The 15,488-nt window shown below is 42.9% G+C and overlaps 1 protein-coding gene across 1 annotated transcript; it reads right to left on the minus strand.

Moving 5' to 3' along the window:
- Positions 1-776: 776 nt before the first annotated feature.
- Positions 777-13,481, minus strand: lyve1b (lymphatic vessel endothelial hyaluronic receptor 1b). Its single transcript, XM_069162954.1, has 6 exons — positions 13,414-13,481; positions 3,761-3,926; positions 3,315-3,454; positions 2,402-2,776; positions 1,704-1,782; positions 777-1,446 (listed from the first exon to the last, which is right to left on the minus strand). Exons 1-6 carry the CDS (start codon positions 13,418-13,420, stop codon positions 1,245-1,247), a joined length of 969 nt encoding a protein of 322 aa, XP_069019055.1. The 5' UTR covers positions 13,421-13,481; the 3' UTR covers positions 777-1,244.
- Between the last annotated feature and the right edge of the window lie 2,007 nt (positions 13,482-15,488).

Here is a 15,488-nt window from a genome sequence, read left to right on the forward strand (position 1 = left end):
CCACCGTACTGCGCGTATGATAACCTCCCTCATTCACGACATGAAGAAAAACTACGGCAGCAGGAAAATGACCATATTAGTACAGAACGTTGATATGTAGGCTGTTTCACCACCTCCTCCTCCACCTCCTCCTCCTCCTCCACCATCCACTCCTCCACCACCTCCTCCTCCTCCACCACCTCCTCCACCATCCACTCCTCTACCACCTCCTCCACCACCACCTCCTCCTCCTCCACCACCACCTTCTCCTCCACCACCTCCTCCTCCACCATCCACTCCTCCACCACCACCTCCTCCACCACCACCTCCACCATCCACTCCTCCACCACCTCCTCCTCCACCATCCACTCCACCATCCACTCCTCCACCACCTCCTCCTCCTCACTGAATAGTGCACGAGCTGGTGCACTTTGCTGTAAAAGAGTCAAACTGTTACCGATGGGCGTAACCGTGGCCGTTTTATGGGATGTCCTAATGTCTGAAGAGGCATGAAAGAAAAATCATACGATCGTATCTCATCCAAAATATTAAAACAAATCCACCTCCCTCTTCCACTCAAAGTTTCATTTTTAACAATATGTTTTTTCAGTATATTTTCATTTCGTGGTTGCAACTGTCACATTTCCTCCCGATTGTCTTGTTTTTTGTCTTTAGGTTGTGTTTTATATTATTTTTATTATAGAATCATATAGTTATTCACTCAAGAGGTAAAATAATAAATAAATAAAAGAGTCAATGAAACGCTCCAGTAACATTAAGTAATTTATTTCAACAATATTGATGAAACTGTGTTCATGCACACAAACACAAAGGGAAGACAAACTAGCTGCAGCTTTTCGATCTCAACAACATCAACAGAAGTTCACAGACAAGACCATAAGATTATATTTTTATATATATAAGGTCATAAAAATAGAAAAAATGGGGCCTATTTAGATTTGTACCATCAGGAAGGTGTCTGACAGGTTTCAAACTCGTCCTGCAGCATGACAAGCCCAAAGAATACAGCCCGGGTTATTCAGGACCATCTTCAGCTACAAGAAGAAGGAGACCTGCAGCTGATGGCTCATGGCAGTGATTGTGCTTGTTCAGAATTACAGTTGTACTTTGCCGAGTACAGTAAAGTAATCAAAGTATTTTTGGTGTAAATCATCCTGTTTTTGAAACACTGACGAACATTTATCAGGTAACACTGTTGTGTTCATTCAATCCATTTTTTAAAATCCTATAAACCTGTCTTGAAGCTACTCTAAAGAGTGAGCTTTGATATCCGGATTCACACACAGCGTGATGTCACTTGAGTACTTCCTGTCTGATTCGTCGTGGTCGTCGTCTCCTTCTGCTCCGTGTTGACTGTGCAGGTCCGTCTCGCTGTCCGTGTGCTTCCACATCTCCGTCTCTACGTCGTCCTGCTGCTGCCGCTCAGACCAACACCTCCTCACGGTCCTTTTCCAACAAGAGAGGAGGGAAAGGCGTATCATAAAGTACAATATACTAAACATGGATAAATAAAAACACATTCAATTCTTTATGCCCGACGATTGCTTTCACACATGCAAAACAAAAACAGTACGGTTCCAATTCTTCTGTATTCCAAACTTAAAAAGCCTTTTCTGCTTTATCACACAAACTTTATTATTTAGAGGTAAAAGTGCTTTTTTGAGTGTTTGAAACCGTACAAGTTATCTGAAAACTCGACTCACAGTTTGTGGTACCACATCACACCTGCAGCCGCCAGCAGCAGGACGGCGACGCCGAGAGTGACGAGTGCTGTCAGAGCAGCTGGAGAACCAACAACAGAAAGAGCGATGAGGTCAGTGTGATTTCTACACACACCAATTCAAATCCAAGCTCAACAGAATTCATGTCATGAATGGTATTGTAGGTCACTGCTGTTTCACTACCTGAACCTCAAGTCTATGACAGAGTACAGCTTTATTTTTTTTAAATTTTCTGGACTCTTTATATACTTGTTTGTGTGATTTGTGTATTAATTAACATGATGATCTTCATCCAGTTTTAATTAAATTCTCTAATTGATTTTAAAGTTCAAACATTTTTCCAATGCAACCAGCAGTTTGTTTTGGTGTTTTTCTGCCCCCCACTGGCCAGAAAATATTCAATACAGCTTTAATATTGGCAAATAAAATAATCCTCTTTAGGTAAAACATTAATTTTGGTTAAAAAAAAAAATCAAAAAAACTGAAGGCTAAATTACCCATCAACCCCTCATTTCATCACCTTTGGAGGATATCACAAGTTTTTGTTGTTTAAAAAGCATCCTCGACATCCTTCCCCTCTCAACCTCTTGAGCTCTGTCAGCATGTAAAGTCATATTTCCAGAAAAGAAAGAAGTAAATTAATAATTTGGGAAAATGATAATAAATATTGTTGAACAAACCTCCCAGAGCAACTTCTGCAGAGCTCACCGTGGAAACAGAGACACTGGAGGTGTGAACGGAAGTGGAAAAGGGAAGACTGACAACAGTTGATATGATACGCTGAGAAGGAGCAGCAGTAGGACGGGTGGAGACAGGAAGTGAAGAGGAGGTGGAGGATGAAACCCTGGATGAGCGTGAGGTCTGGACCGGGAGAGCAGAAGCTGAAGTTAAGGCCGTCTTCTCGGGGGTTCTAGTTGTTGGTGGCGACTCGGTTGTGGACGTGACTGACGGAGAGGCGGCTGCTGAGCTTCGGGTTGCAGCTGTCAGGGAGCTGGAAGACGTGGACGATCGATGGCTGGCTGTCCATGTTGTCAGAGTTTCCTTTGAATCTGAAACTAAAGTTTGATATTTTAGTTGTTCATCTAATGCAGAGGTAGTTAGGGCCTAAATAACTGTAAATTAATCATGTAACAAATCATAAAAATACTTTTTTGTTTCATTTGCTCACATTAAAGATGAGAATATCAGTCAAACTGAAGTGATTGCTGAAGACACGTGGGAACAAACACTGGAAACACCAACCTGTTGACTCATTGGAGACGGCTTGCACACAGTTTCTTAGTTTTGGTCAGTTGAGTGTATCTGACACACATTAACCGTCACAAGTTGCACAACTTTTTTACGACAATATAGAAAACAATGTTGTTCTTTTTTTAGCTCAATTAACTAACTAAATATACAGCATTTTTGGAAAATGTATTTTTAATTGAGTTTAAACAAATTAGGCTAAATTAACCTGATCGATCTCAGTACAATTAACTCAAAAGTCTAAACTTGTTGACTCAAGATAAAAAAGTGAAATCATATGACCGATGTGTGTGACCGATGAACTGTGATTACAGTAGAGCATACCGGACAGTAAATAATCCGTACCGGAGGCATTGAAGCAGAAGACACCAAACTTTGTGTCGGTCGGTGCAAACCACATCACCACTCCAGTTTTTCCCTTTCCACATTTGATGTCAGACGAACGTCGCGGGATGACGGCGATCTGCTCGGCTGTCCAGCCAAATCTGTTCAGATAGTAAATAAAAGGGCAGATATTGCAATGTTTATACAATAAAACAAAAATGTCTCACTTTAATAAATATTTTGACTTCCCCCTTTAATTCTTAAATCCTACAAACGTATATTACACGTGATATATGACCCATGAATCTGACATCATATTAATGATGGATGCTGGGATCATGGGAACACACACACACACACACACACACACACACACACACACACACACACACACACACACACACACACACACACACACACACACACACACACACACACACACACAGTATCCGATGATTTCAGCCTACTTGCATGTTTCCAGTCCGTGCTGTACGGCTCGCTCCATCTGCTCTCTGGTCGCCATGGTGACATTCAGAAACAGGCAGGCGGCTCGTGCAGCCGTGAAGTTCAAGGTGTACTCTCCTCCTTCAGGAAGCATGAAGACGCCGGCTGCTCTGTGATTCTGAGGTACGGCTGACATGTTGGATAATTAAAAAAAAAAAATCAGGCGACAGTCATGTAAGAAATGAATCACAAAGGACTTTTAATTTGTAAAAATGATGGATCTTATATTAAGTATCACGTTGAACAAAAAGGTGGTTTATTTCCCTCTTTGTCCTTTCAAAATAATCTGTGTTAAACATCACTTTATGTTAGAAGCTTTTCTGGGTCTGTGAACACCACACGCCATCATCCAGCTGACAGAGGGAGACTGATCAACATGCAGTCAACATACAGTCAACATGCAGTCAACATGCAGTCAACATACAGTCAACATGCAGTCAACATGCAGTCAACATGCAGTCAACATGCAGTCAACATGCAGTCAACATGCAGCCAACATACAGTCAACATGCAGTCAACATGCAGTCAACATGCAGTCAACATGCAGTCAACATGCAGTCAACATGCAGTCAACATACAGTCAACATGCAGTCAACATACAGTCAACATGCAGTCAACATGCAGTCAACATACAGTCAACATGCAGTCAACATGCAGTCAACATGCAGTCAACATGCAGTCAACATGCAGTCAACATACAGTCAACATGCAGTCAACATGCAGTCAACATGCAGTCAACATGCAGTCAACATGCAGTCAACATGCAGTCAACATACAGTCAACATGCAGTCAACATACAGTCAACATAGTCAACATGCAGTCAACATACAGTCAACATGCAGTCAACATGCAGTCAACATGCAGTCAACATGCAGTCAACATACAGTCAACATGCAGTCAACATACAGTCAACATGCAGTCAACATGCAGTCAACATGCAGTCAACATACAGTCAACATGCAGTCAACATGCAGTCAACATGCAGTCAACATACAGTCAACATGCAGTCAACATGCAGTCAACATGCAGTCAACATAGTCAACATGCAGTCAACATGCAGACAACACGCAGTCAACATGCAGTCAACATGCAGTCAACATGCAGTCAACATGCAGTCAACATACAGTCAACATGCAGTCAACATGCAGTCAACATAGTCAACATACAGTCAACATAGTCAACATGCAGTCGACATGCAGTCAACATAGTCAACATGCAGTCGACATGCAGTCAACATAGTCAACATGCAGTCAACATAGTCAACATGCAGTCAACATACAGTCAACATGCAGTCAACATGCAGTCAACATGCAGTCAACATACAGTCAACATACAGTCAACATAGTCAACATACAATCAACATACAGTCAACATAGTCAACATGCAGTCGACATGCAGTCAACATAGTCAACATGCAGTCAACATACAGTCAACATACAGTCAACATGCAGTCAACATGCAGTCAACATACAGTCAACACGCAGTCAACACGCAGTCAACACGCAGTCAACATGCAGTCAACATAGTCAACATACAATCAACATACAGTCAACACGCAGTCAACACGCAGTCAACATGCAGTCAACATCGACAACATGCAGTCAACATGCAGTCAACATGCAGTCAACATAGTCAACATGCAGTCAACATAGTCAACATGCAGTCAACATACAGTCAACATGCAGTCAACATGCAGTCAACATGCAGTCAACATACAGTCAACATACAGTCAACATAGTCAACATACAATCAACATACAGTCAACACGCAGTCAACACGCAGTCAACACGCAGTCAACATGCAGTCAACATCGACAACATGCAGTCAACATGCAGTCAACATGCAGTCAACATAGTCAACATGCAGTCAACATGCAGTCAACACGCAGTCAACACGCAGTCAACATCCAGTCAACATACAGTCAACATAGTCAACATGCAGTCAACATGCAGTCAACACGCAGTCAACACGCAGTCAACATGCAGTCAACATACAGTCAACATAGTCAACATGCAGTCAACACGCAGTCAACATCCAGTCAACATACAGTCAACATAGTCAACATGCAGTCAACATGCAGTCAACACGCAGTCAACACGCAGTCAACATGCAGTCAACATACAGTCAACATAGTCAACATGCAGTCAACATGCAGACAACACGCAGTCAACATGCAGTCAACATGCAGTCAACATACAGTCAACATAGTCAACATGCAGTCAACATACAGTCAACATGCAGTCAACATAGTCAACATGCAGTCAACATAGTCAACATGCAGTCAACATGCAGACAACACGCAGTCAACATACAGTCAACATAGTCAACATGCAGTCAACATGCAGACAACACGCAGTCAACATGCAGTCAACATGCAGTCAACATGCAGTCAACATAGTCAACATGCAGTCAACATGCAGTCAACATAGTCAACATGCAGTCAACATGCAGTCAACACGCAGTCAACATAGTCAACATGCAGTCAACATGCAGTCAACACGCAGTCAACATAGTCAACATGCAGTCAACATAGTCAACATGCAGTCAACATACAGTCAACATGCAGTCAACATGCAGTCAACATGCAGTCAACATAGTCAACATGCAGTCAACATGCAGTCAACACGCAGTCAACACGCAGTCAACATCCAGTCAACATACAGTCAACATAGTCAACATGCAGTCAACATGCAGTCAACACGCAGTCAACACGCAGTCAACATGCAGTCAACATACAGTCAACATACAGTCAACATAGTCAACACGCAGTCAACATCCAGTCAACATACAGTCAACATAGTCAACATGCAGTCAACATGCAGTCAACACGCAGTCAACACGCAGTCAACACGCAGTCAACATGCAGTCAACATACAGTCAACATAGTCAACATGCAGACAACACGCAGTCAACATGCAGTCAACATGCAGTCAACATACAGTCAACATAGTCAACATGCAGTCAACATACAGTCAACATGCAGTCAACATAGTCAACATGCAGTCAACATAGTCAACATGCAGTCAACATGCAGACAACACGCAGTCAACATACAGTCAACATAGTCAACATGCAGTCAACACGCAGTCAACATGCAGTCAACATGCAGTCAACATGCAGTCAACATAGTCAACATGCAGTCAACATGCAGTCAACATAGTCAACATGCAGTCAACATGCAGTCAACACGCAGTCAACATAGTCAACATGCAGTCAACATGCAGTCAACACGCAGTCAACATGCAGTCAACATGCAGTCAACATGCAGTCAACATACAGTCAACATGCAGTCAACATAGTCAACATGCAGTCAACATGCAGTCAACATGCAGTCAACATAGTCAACATGCAGTCAACATGCAGTCAACACGCAGTCAACATAGTCAACATGCAGTCAACATGCCGTCAACACGCAGTCAACACGCAGTCAACATGCAGTCAACATACAGTCAACATGCAGTCAACATGCAGTCAACATGCAGTCAACATGCAGTCAACATACAGTCAACATGCAGTCAACATGCAGTCAACATACAGTCAACATGCAGTCAACATGCAGTCAACATACAGTCAACATGCAGTCAACATGCAGTCAACATGCAGTCAACATGCAGTCAACATGCAGTCAACATAGTCAACATGCAGTCAACATGCAGTCAACATGCAGTCAACATACAGTCAACATGCAGTCAACATGCAGTCAACATGCAGTCAACATAGTCAACATGCAGTCAACATGCAGTCAACACGCAGTCAACACGCAGTCAACATGCAGTCAACATACAGTCAACATACAGTCAACATAGTCAACATACAATCAACATACAGTCAACACGCAGTCAACACGCAGTCAACACGCAGTCAACATGCAGTCAACATCGACAACATGCAGTCAACACGCAGTCAACATGCAGTCAACATCGACAACATGCAGTCAACATGCAGTCAACATGCAGTCAACATAGTCAACATGCAGTCAACATGCAGTCAACACGCAGTCAACACGCAGTCAACATGCAGTCAACATACAGTCAACATAGTCAACATGCAGTTAACATGCAGTCAACACGCAGTCAACACGCAGTCAACATGCAGTCAACATACAGTCAACATAGTCAACATGCAGTCAACATGCAGACAACATGCAGTCAACATACAGTCAACATAGTCAACATGCAGACAACACGCAGTCAACATGCAGTCAACATGCAGTCAACATACAGTCAACATAGTCAACATGCAGTCAACATACAGTCAACATGCAGTCAACATAGTCAACATGCAGTCAACATAGTCAACATGCAGTCAACATGCAGACAACACGCAGTCAACATACAGTCAACATAGTCAACATGCAGTCAACATGCAGACAACACGCAGTCAACATGCAGTCAACATGCAGTCAACATACAGTCAACATAGTCAACATGCAGTCAACATGCAGTCAACATAGTCAACATGCAGTCAACATGCAGTCAACATACAGTCAACATGCAGTCAACATGCAGTCAACATGCAGTCAACATAGTCAACATGCAGTCAACATGCAGTCAACACGCAGTCAACATGCAGTCAACATGCAGTCAACATACAGTCAACATAGTCAACATGCAGTCAACATGCAGTCAACATGCAGTCAACATGCAGTCAACATGCAGTCAACATACAGTCAACATGCAGTCAACATAGTCAACATGCAGTCAACACGCAGTCAACACGCAGTCAACACGCAGTCAACATGCAGTCAACATACAGTCAACATAGTCAACATGCAGTCAACATGCAGTCAACATGCAGTCAACATGCAGTCAACATACAGTCAACATAGTCAACATGCAGTCAACATGCAGTCAACATGCAGTCAACATACAGTCAACATGCAGTCAACATGCAGTCAACATACAGTCAACATGCAGTCAACATGCAGTCAACATGCAGTCAACATAGTCAACATGCAGTCAACATGCAGTCAACATGCAGTCAACATACAGTCAACATAGTCAACATGCAGTCAACATGCAGTCAACATGCAGTCAACATACAGTCAACATGCAGTCAACATGCAGTCAACATGCAGTCAACATAGTCAACATGCAGTCAACATAGTCAACATGCAGTCAACATAGTCAACATGCAGTCAACATGCAGTCAACATGCAGTCAACATAGTCAACATGCAGTCAACATGCAGTCAACACGCAGTCAACACGCAGTCAACACGCAGTCAACATAGTCAACATGCAGTCAACATGCAGTCAACATACAGTCAACATGCAGTCAACATGCAGTCAACATGCAGTCAACATAGTCAACATGCAGTCAACATGCAGTCAACACGCAGTCAACACGCAGTCAACATGCAGTCAACATACAGTCAACATAGTCAACATGCAGTCAACATGCAGTCAACATGCAGTCAACATGCAGTCAACATACAGTCAACATGCAGTCAACATGCAGTCAACATACAGTCAACATGCAGTCAACATACAGTCAACATGCAGTCAACATGCAGTCAACATACAGTCAACATGCAGTCAACATGCAGTCAACATAGTCAACATGCAGTCAACATAGTCAACATGCAGTCAACATGCAGACAACACGCAGTCAACATACAGTCAACATAGTCAACATGCAGTCAACATGCAGACAACACTCAGTCAACATGCAGTCAACATGCAGTCAACATGCAGTCAACATAGTCAACATGCAGTCAACATGCAGTCAACATAGTCAACATGCAGTCAACATGCAGTCAACACGCAGTCAACATAGTCAACATGCAGTCAACATGCAGTCAACACGCAGTCAACATGCAGTCAACATGCAGTCAACATGCAGTCAACATACAGTCAACATGCAGTCAACATAGTCAACATGCAGTCAACATGCAGTCAACATGCAGTCAACATAGTCAACATGCAGTCAACATGCAGTCAACACGCAGTCAACATAGTCAACATGCAGTCAACATGCCGTCAACACGCAGTCAACACGCAGTCAACATGCAGTCAACATACAGTCAACATGCAGTCAACATGCAGTCAACATGCAGTCAACATGCAGTCAACATACAGTCAACATGCAGTCAACATGCAGTCAACATACAGTCAACATGCAGTCAACATGCAGTCAACATACAGTCAACATGCAGTCAACATGCAGTCAACATGCAGTCAACATGCAGTCAACATGCAGTCAACATAGTCAACATGCAGTCAACATGCAGTCAACATGCAGTCAACATACAGTCAACATGCAGTCAACATGCAGTCAACATGCAGTCAACATAGTCAACATGCAGTCAACATGCAGTCAACACGCAGTCAACACGCAGTCAACATGCAGTCAACATACAGTCAACATACAGTCAACATAGTCAACATACAATCAACATACAGTCAACACGCAGTCAACACGCAGTCAACACGCAGTCAACATGCAGTCAACATCGACAACATGCAGTCAACACGCAGTCAACATGCAGTCAACATCGACAACATGCAGTCAACATGCAGTCAACATGCAGTCAACATAGTCAACATGCAGTCAACATGCAGTCAACACGCAGTCAACACGCAGTCAACATGCAGTCAACATACAGTCAACATAGTCAACATGCAGTTAACATGCAGTCAACACGCAGTCAACACGCAGTCAACATGCAGTCAACATACAGTCAACATAGTCAACATGCAGTCAACATGCAGACAACATGCAGTCAACATACAGTCAACATAGTCAACATGCAGACAACACGCAGTCAACATGCAGTCAACATGCAGTCAACATACAGTCAACATAGTCAACATGCAGTCAACATACAGTCAACATGCAGTCAACATAGTCAACATGCAGTCAACATAGTCAACATGCAGTCAACATGCAGACAACACGCAGTCAACATACAGTCAACATAGTCAACATGCAGTCAACATGCAGACAACACGCAGTCAACATGCAGTCAACATGCAGTCAACATACAGTCAACATAGTCAACATGCAGTCAACATGCAGTCAACATAGTCAACATGCAGTCAACATGCAGTCAACATACAGTCAACATGCAGTCAACATGCAGTCAACATGCAGTCAACATAGTCAACATGCAGTCAACATGCAGTCAACACGCAGTCAACATGCAGTCAACATGCAGTCAACATACAGTCAACATAGTCAACATGCAGTCAACATGCAGTCAACATGCAGTCAACATGCAGTCAACATGCAGTCAACATACAGTCAACATGCAGTCAACATAGTCAACATGCAGTCAACATGCAGTCAACACGCAGTCAACACGCAGTCAACATGCAGTCAACATACAGTCAACATAGTCAACATGCAGTCAACATGCAGTCAACATGCAGTCAACATGCAGTCAACATACAGTCAACATAGTCAACATGCAGTCAACATGCAGTCAACATGCAGTCAACATACAGTCAACATGCAGTCAACATGCAGTCAACATACAGTCAACATGCAGTCAACATGCAGTCAACATGCAGTCAACATAGTCAACATGCAGTCAACATGCAGTCAACATGCAGTCAACATACAGTCAACATAGTCAACATGCAGTCAACATGCAGTCAACATGCAGTCAACATACAGTCAACATGCAGTCAACATGCAGTCAACATGCAGTCAACATAGTCAACATGCAGTCAACATAGTCAACATGCAGTCAACATAGTCAACATGCAGTCAACATGCAGTCAACATGCAGTCAACATAGTCAACATGCAGTCAACATGCAGTCAACACGCAGTCAACACGCAGTCAACACGCAGTCAACACGCAGTCAACATAGTCAACATGCAGTCAACATGCAGTCAACATACAGTCAACATGCAGTCAACATGCAGTCAACATGCAGTCAACATAGTCAACATGCAGTCAACATGCAGTCAACACGCAGTCAACACGCAGTCAACATGCAGTCAACATACAGTCAACATAGTCAACATGCAGTCAACATGCAGTCAACATGCAGTCAACATGCAGTCAACATACAGTCAACATGCAGTCAACATGCAGTCAACATACAGTCAACATGCAGTCAACATACAGTCAACATGCAGTCAACATGCAGTCAACATACAGTCAACATGCAGTCAACATGCAGTCAACATAGTCAACATGCAGTCAACATGCAGTCAACACGCAGTCAACACGCAGTCAACATACAGTCAACATGCAGTCAACATGCAGTCAACATAGTCAACATGCAGTCAACACGCAGTCAACACGCAGTCAACATGCAGTCAACATGCAGTCAACATACAGTCAACATGCAGTCAACATGCAGTCAACATGCAGTCAACATACAGTCAACATGCAGTCAACATGCAGTCAACATACAGTCAACATGCAGTCAACATGCAGTCAACATGCAGTCAACATAGTCAACATGCAGTCAACATGCAGTCAACATGCAGTCAACATACAGTCAACATAGTCAACATGCAGTCAACATGCAGTCAACATGCAGTCAACATACAGTCAACATGCAGTCAACATGCAGTCAACATACAGTCAACATGCAGTCAACATGCAGTCAACATGCAGTCAACATAGTCAACATGCAGTCAACATGCAGTCAACACGCAGTCAACACGCAGTCAACATGCAGTCAACATACAGTCAACATAGTCAACATGCAGTCAACATGCAGTCAACATGCAGTCAACATAGTCAACATGCAGTCAACATGCAGTCAACATGCAGTCAACATGCAGTCAACATAGTCAACATGCAGTCAACATGCAGTCAACACGCAGTCAACACGCAGTCAACATGCAGTCAACATGCAGTCAACATGCAGTCAACATAAAGTCAACATACAGTCAACATGCAGTCAACATGCAGTCAACATAGTCAACATGCAGTCAACATGCAGTCAACATGCAGTCAACATACAGTCAACATAGTCAACATGCAGTCAACATGCAGTCAACATGCAGTCAACATGCAGTCAACATGCAGTCAACATAAAGTCAACATACAGTCAACATGCAGTCAACATGCAGTCAACATAAAGTCAACATACAGTCAACATGCAGTCAACACGCAGTCAACACGCAGTCAACATGCAGTCAACATACAGTCAACATGCAGTCAACATAAAGTCAACATACAGTCAACATGCAGTCAACATGCAGTCAACACGCAGTCAACATGCAGTCAACATACAGTCAACATGCAGTCAACATACAGTCAACATGCAGTCAACATGCAGTCAACACGCAGTCAACACGCAGTCAACATGCAGTCAACATACAGTCAACATGCAGTCAACATACAGTCAACATAGACAACATGCAGTCAACATGCAGTCAACACGCAGTCAACATGCAGTCATATGGCAGGTGTTTATTAAGAAAACAGGCCATAATAAGCACACATGGACAACATATCAACTCCTACGACATTAAAAAGACATTAAAATTCACTGCAGAGCATCCTTAAAATATTGTTTAGCCTTTAAATGATCGTGTTCATTTTCATACTAATATAGAAAACAAACAAAAGAACGACTAGAAATGAAAATATCAGATTTTCAGAATTTTTTTTGTCTTGCACCACAAACAAACAAACAAACATTTTACCTTTCATCACACTGGACTCAGAGGCCAACAAAGCTGCTGCAAAAGAAACAAATAAAAACGGAGTAGAAGAGAAACATGCTGCCATGTTGAAGGTGAAGAAGAACAAAGTGAACACGGGAGGAAAGAACCAATGAGAACAATGAGAAGAGGAAGAGAGGAGGAAACAGGAAGATGGAGGTCAGCTCTGCTGGATGGCCCATCACGAGATCACACACACACACACTCACACACACACACACACACACTCACACACACACACACACTCACACACACACACACACACACACACACTCACACACACACACACACACACACACACACACACACACACACACACACACAGGGGACAGACCTCGACAGCAGCTTTATCCTAACCTTGTTGTTGTTGTTGTTGTTGTTGTTATTGTTGTTATTGTTGTTGTTGTTGTTGTTGTTATGAAATGGAAGAAGAAGAAGAAGAAAAAGTAGAAGAAGAAGAACTAGAAGAAGAAGAAGAAGAAGAAGAAGAAGAAGAACTAGAAGAAGAAGAACTAGAAGAAGAAGAAGAACTAGAAGAAGAAGAAGAAGAAGAAGAAGAACTAGAAGAAGAAGAAGAAGAAGAAGAACTAGAAGAAGAACTAGAAGAAGAAGAAGAAGAACTAGAAGAAGAAGAAGAAGAAGAACTAGAAGAAGAAGAAGAAGAAGAAGAAGAACTAGAAGAAGAAGAAAAAGAAGAACTAGAAGAAGAACTAGAAGAAGAAGAAGAAGAAGAAGAAGAAGAAGAAGAAGAAGAAGAAGAACTAGAAGAAGAACTAGAAGAAGAAGAAGAAGAACTAGAAGAAGAAGAAGAAGAACTAGAAGAAGAAGAAGAAGAAGAAGAAGAAGAAGAAGAAGAACTAGAAGAAGAAGAAGAAGAAGAAGAAGAAGAAGAAGAAGAAGAAGAAGAAGAAGAAGAACTAGAAGAAGAAGAAGAAGAAGAAGAAGAAGAAGAAGAAGAAGAACTAGAAGAAGAAGAAGAAGAAGAAGAAGAAACACGTCTTTGATTGTTTTGTTCAGTTTTCAGCGGTTTGGAGTTTTTCTGCCGCGTCAGCGTTTCTTCCCGAGGCCTGTTTGCTCTGTCGGGCCGGTCGGAAACGAGACTTCCTCCTTCTGTTCCTGTCGTGACGAGGACGAACGTTCAGTCCTCTTTAGCTTCGGGACAACTGGGCTGTCACCATGGCAACACATCAAAGAGGCTCACAGGGCCGACGGCGGAGCACCGTTGACGTGTTCGATCCGCTGTCGGAGCTTCACCAACACAGTCAGAGGAAGAAACCTGAAACCTGCACGGCACGTTATTGGATGTTACTGATCCCACCTGAAACTTCTGCTGACAGACGGACGGACAGAAAGCTGTCCTACAAACGGACACCACTTATATTTGGATTCAATTCATTCTTCATCAGAACTTATACAACTTGTAAAAAGCATCAAAAGTTCTGTCAAATGAAACAGACACAAAGAACATGGGGATTCATTGGAGGTCCATTTGAACTGAACTTTCAAAATAAGAGTCATGTTTTCTAGTTTCAATATGAAAATAATGAAAAGGGGAGGAAGAGGAGGAGGGGGAGTGGAAAGGGTTGTGGAGGAGGAGGAAGAAGAGGGGGAGAGGGAGGAGGAGGAGGAAGAAGAGGGGGAGAGGGAGGAAGAGGTGGAGGAGGAGGAGGAGGAGGAGGAGGAGGAATTCCACCCAGATGGAGGACTGAACATTTTATGTCTTCACTTGGAGTAAAAAAGAGGCGGAGCGTCGTTCAGGTGAACCCCCCCCCCCCCCCCCCTCCACCTGGGAAGGCCAACATATCACCTTTAAATATACCCTACAATAAATAGATTTCATATTAAAACTAGAATGAACCCCTGAGCAGAGATGAAGGTGTCCTCGTGCTGTGGTCTGTGTCGGTGTCGTCGGTCCGATCACGTTCCCTGATGAATAATGAACGACGGGATCCTCCCATTGAACGCAACATGAAACGGAGAGCTGCTCCAACTTCTCTCCCAGAGTCCGTTTCCTCTCGGAGCTTCCGGCAGAACTTCTTCATCTGTTGGGCTTTGAG

Source organism: Embiotoca jacksoni, unplaced genomic scaffold (genome assembly GCF_022577435.1).
Source record: "Embiotoca jacksoni isolate LCO1_2020_lvr unplaced genomic scaffold, fEmbJac1.0.p SCAF_3, whole genome shotgun sequence".
NCBI classification, from domain to species: domain Eukaryota; kingdom Metazoa; phylum Chordata; class Actinopteri; family Embiotocidae; genus Embiotoca; species Embiotoca jacksoni.

Excerpts from the sequence above, each read along its gene's own strand:
- lyve1b (XM_069162954.1), bottom strand. Across the intron at positions 3,455-3,760 it reads CACGGACTGGAAACATGCAA|ATTTGGCTGGACAGCCGAGC; the intron begins GTAGGCTGAAAT and ends CTATCTGAACAG. Across the intron at positions 1,783-2,401 it reads TGCAGAAGTTGCTCTGGGAG|CTGCTCTGACAGCACTCGTC; the intron begins GTTTGTTCAACA and ends TTGGTTCTCCAG.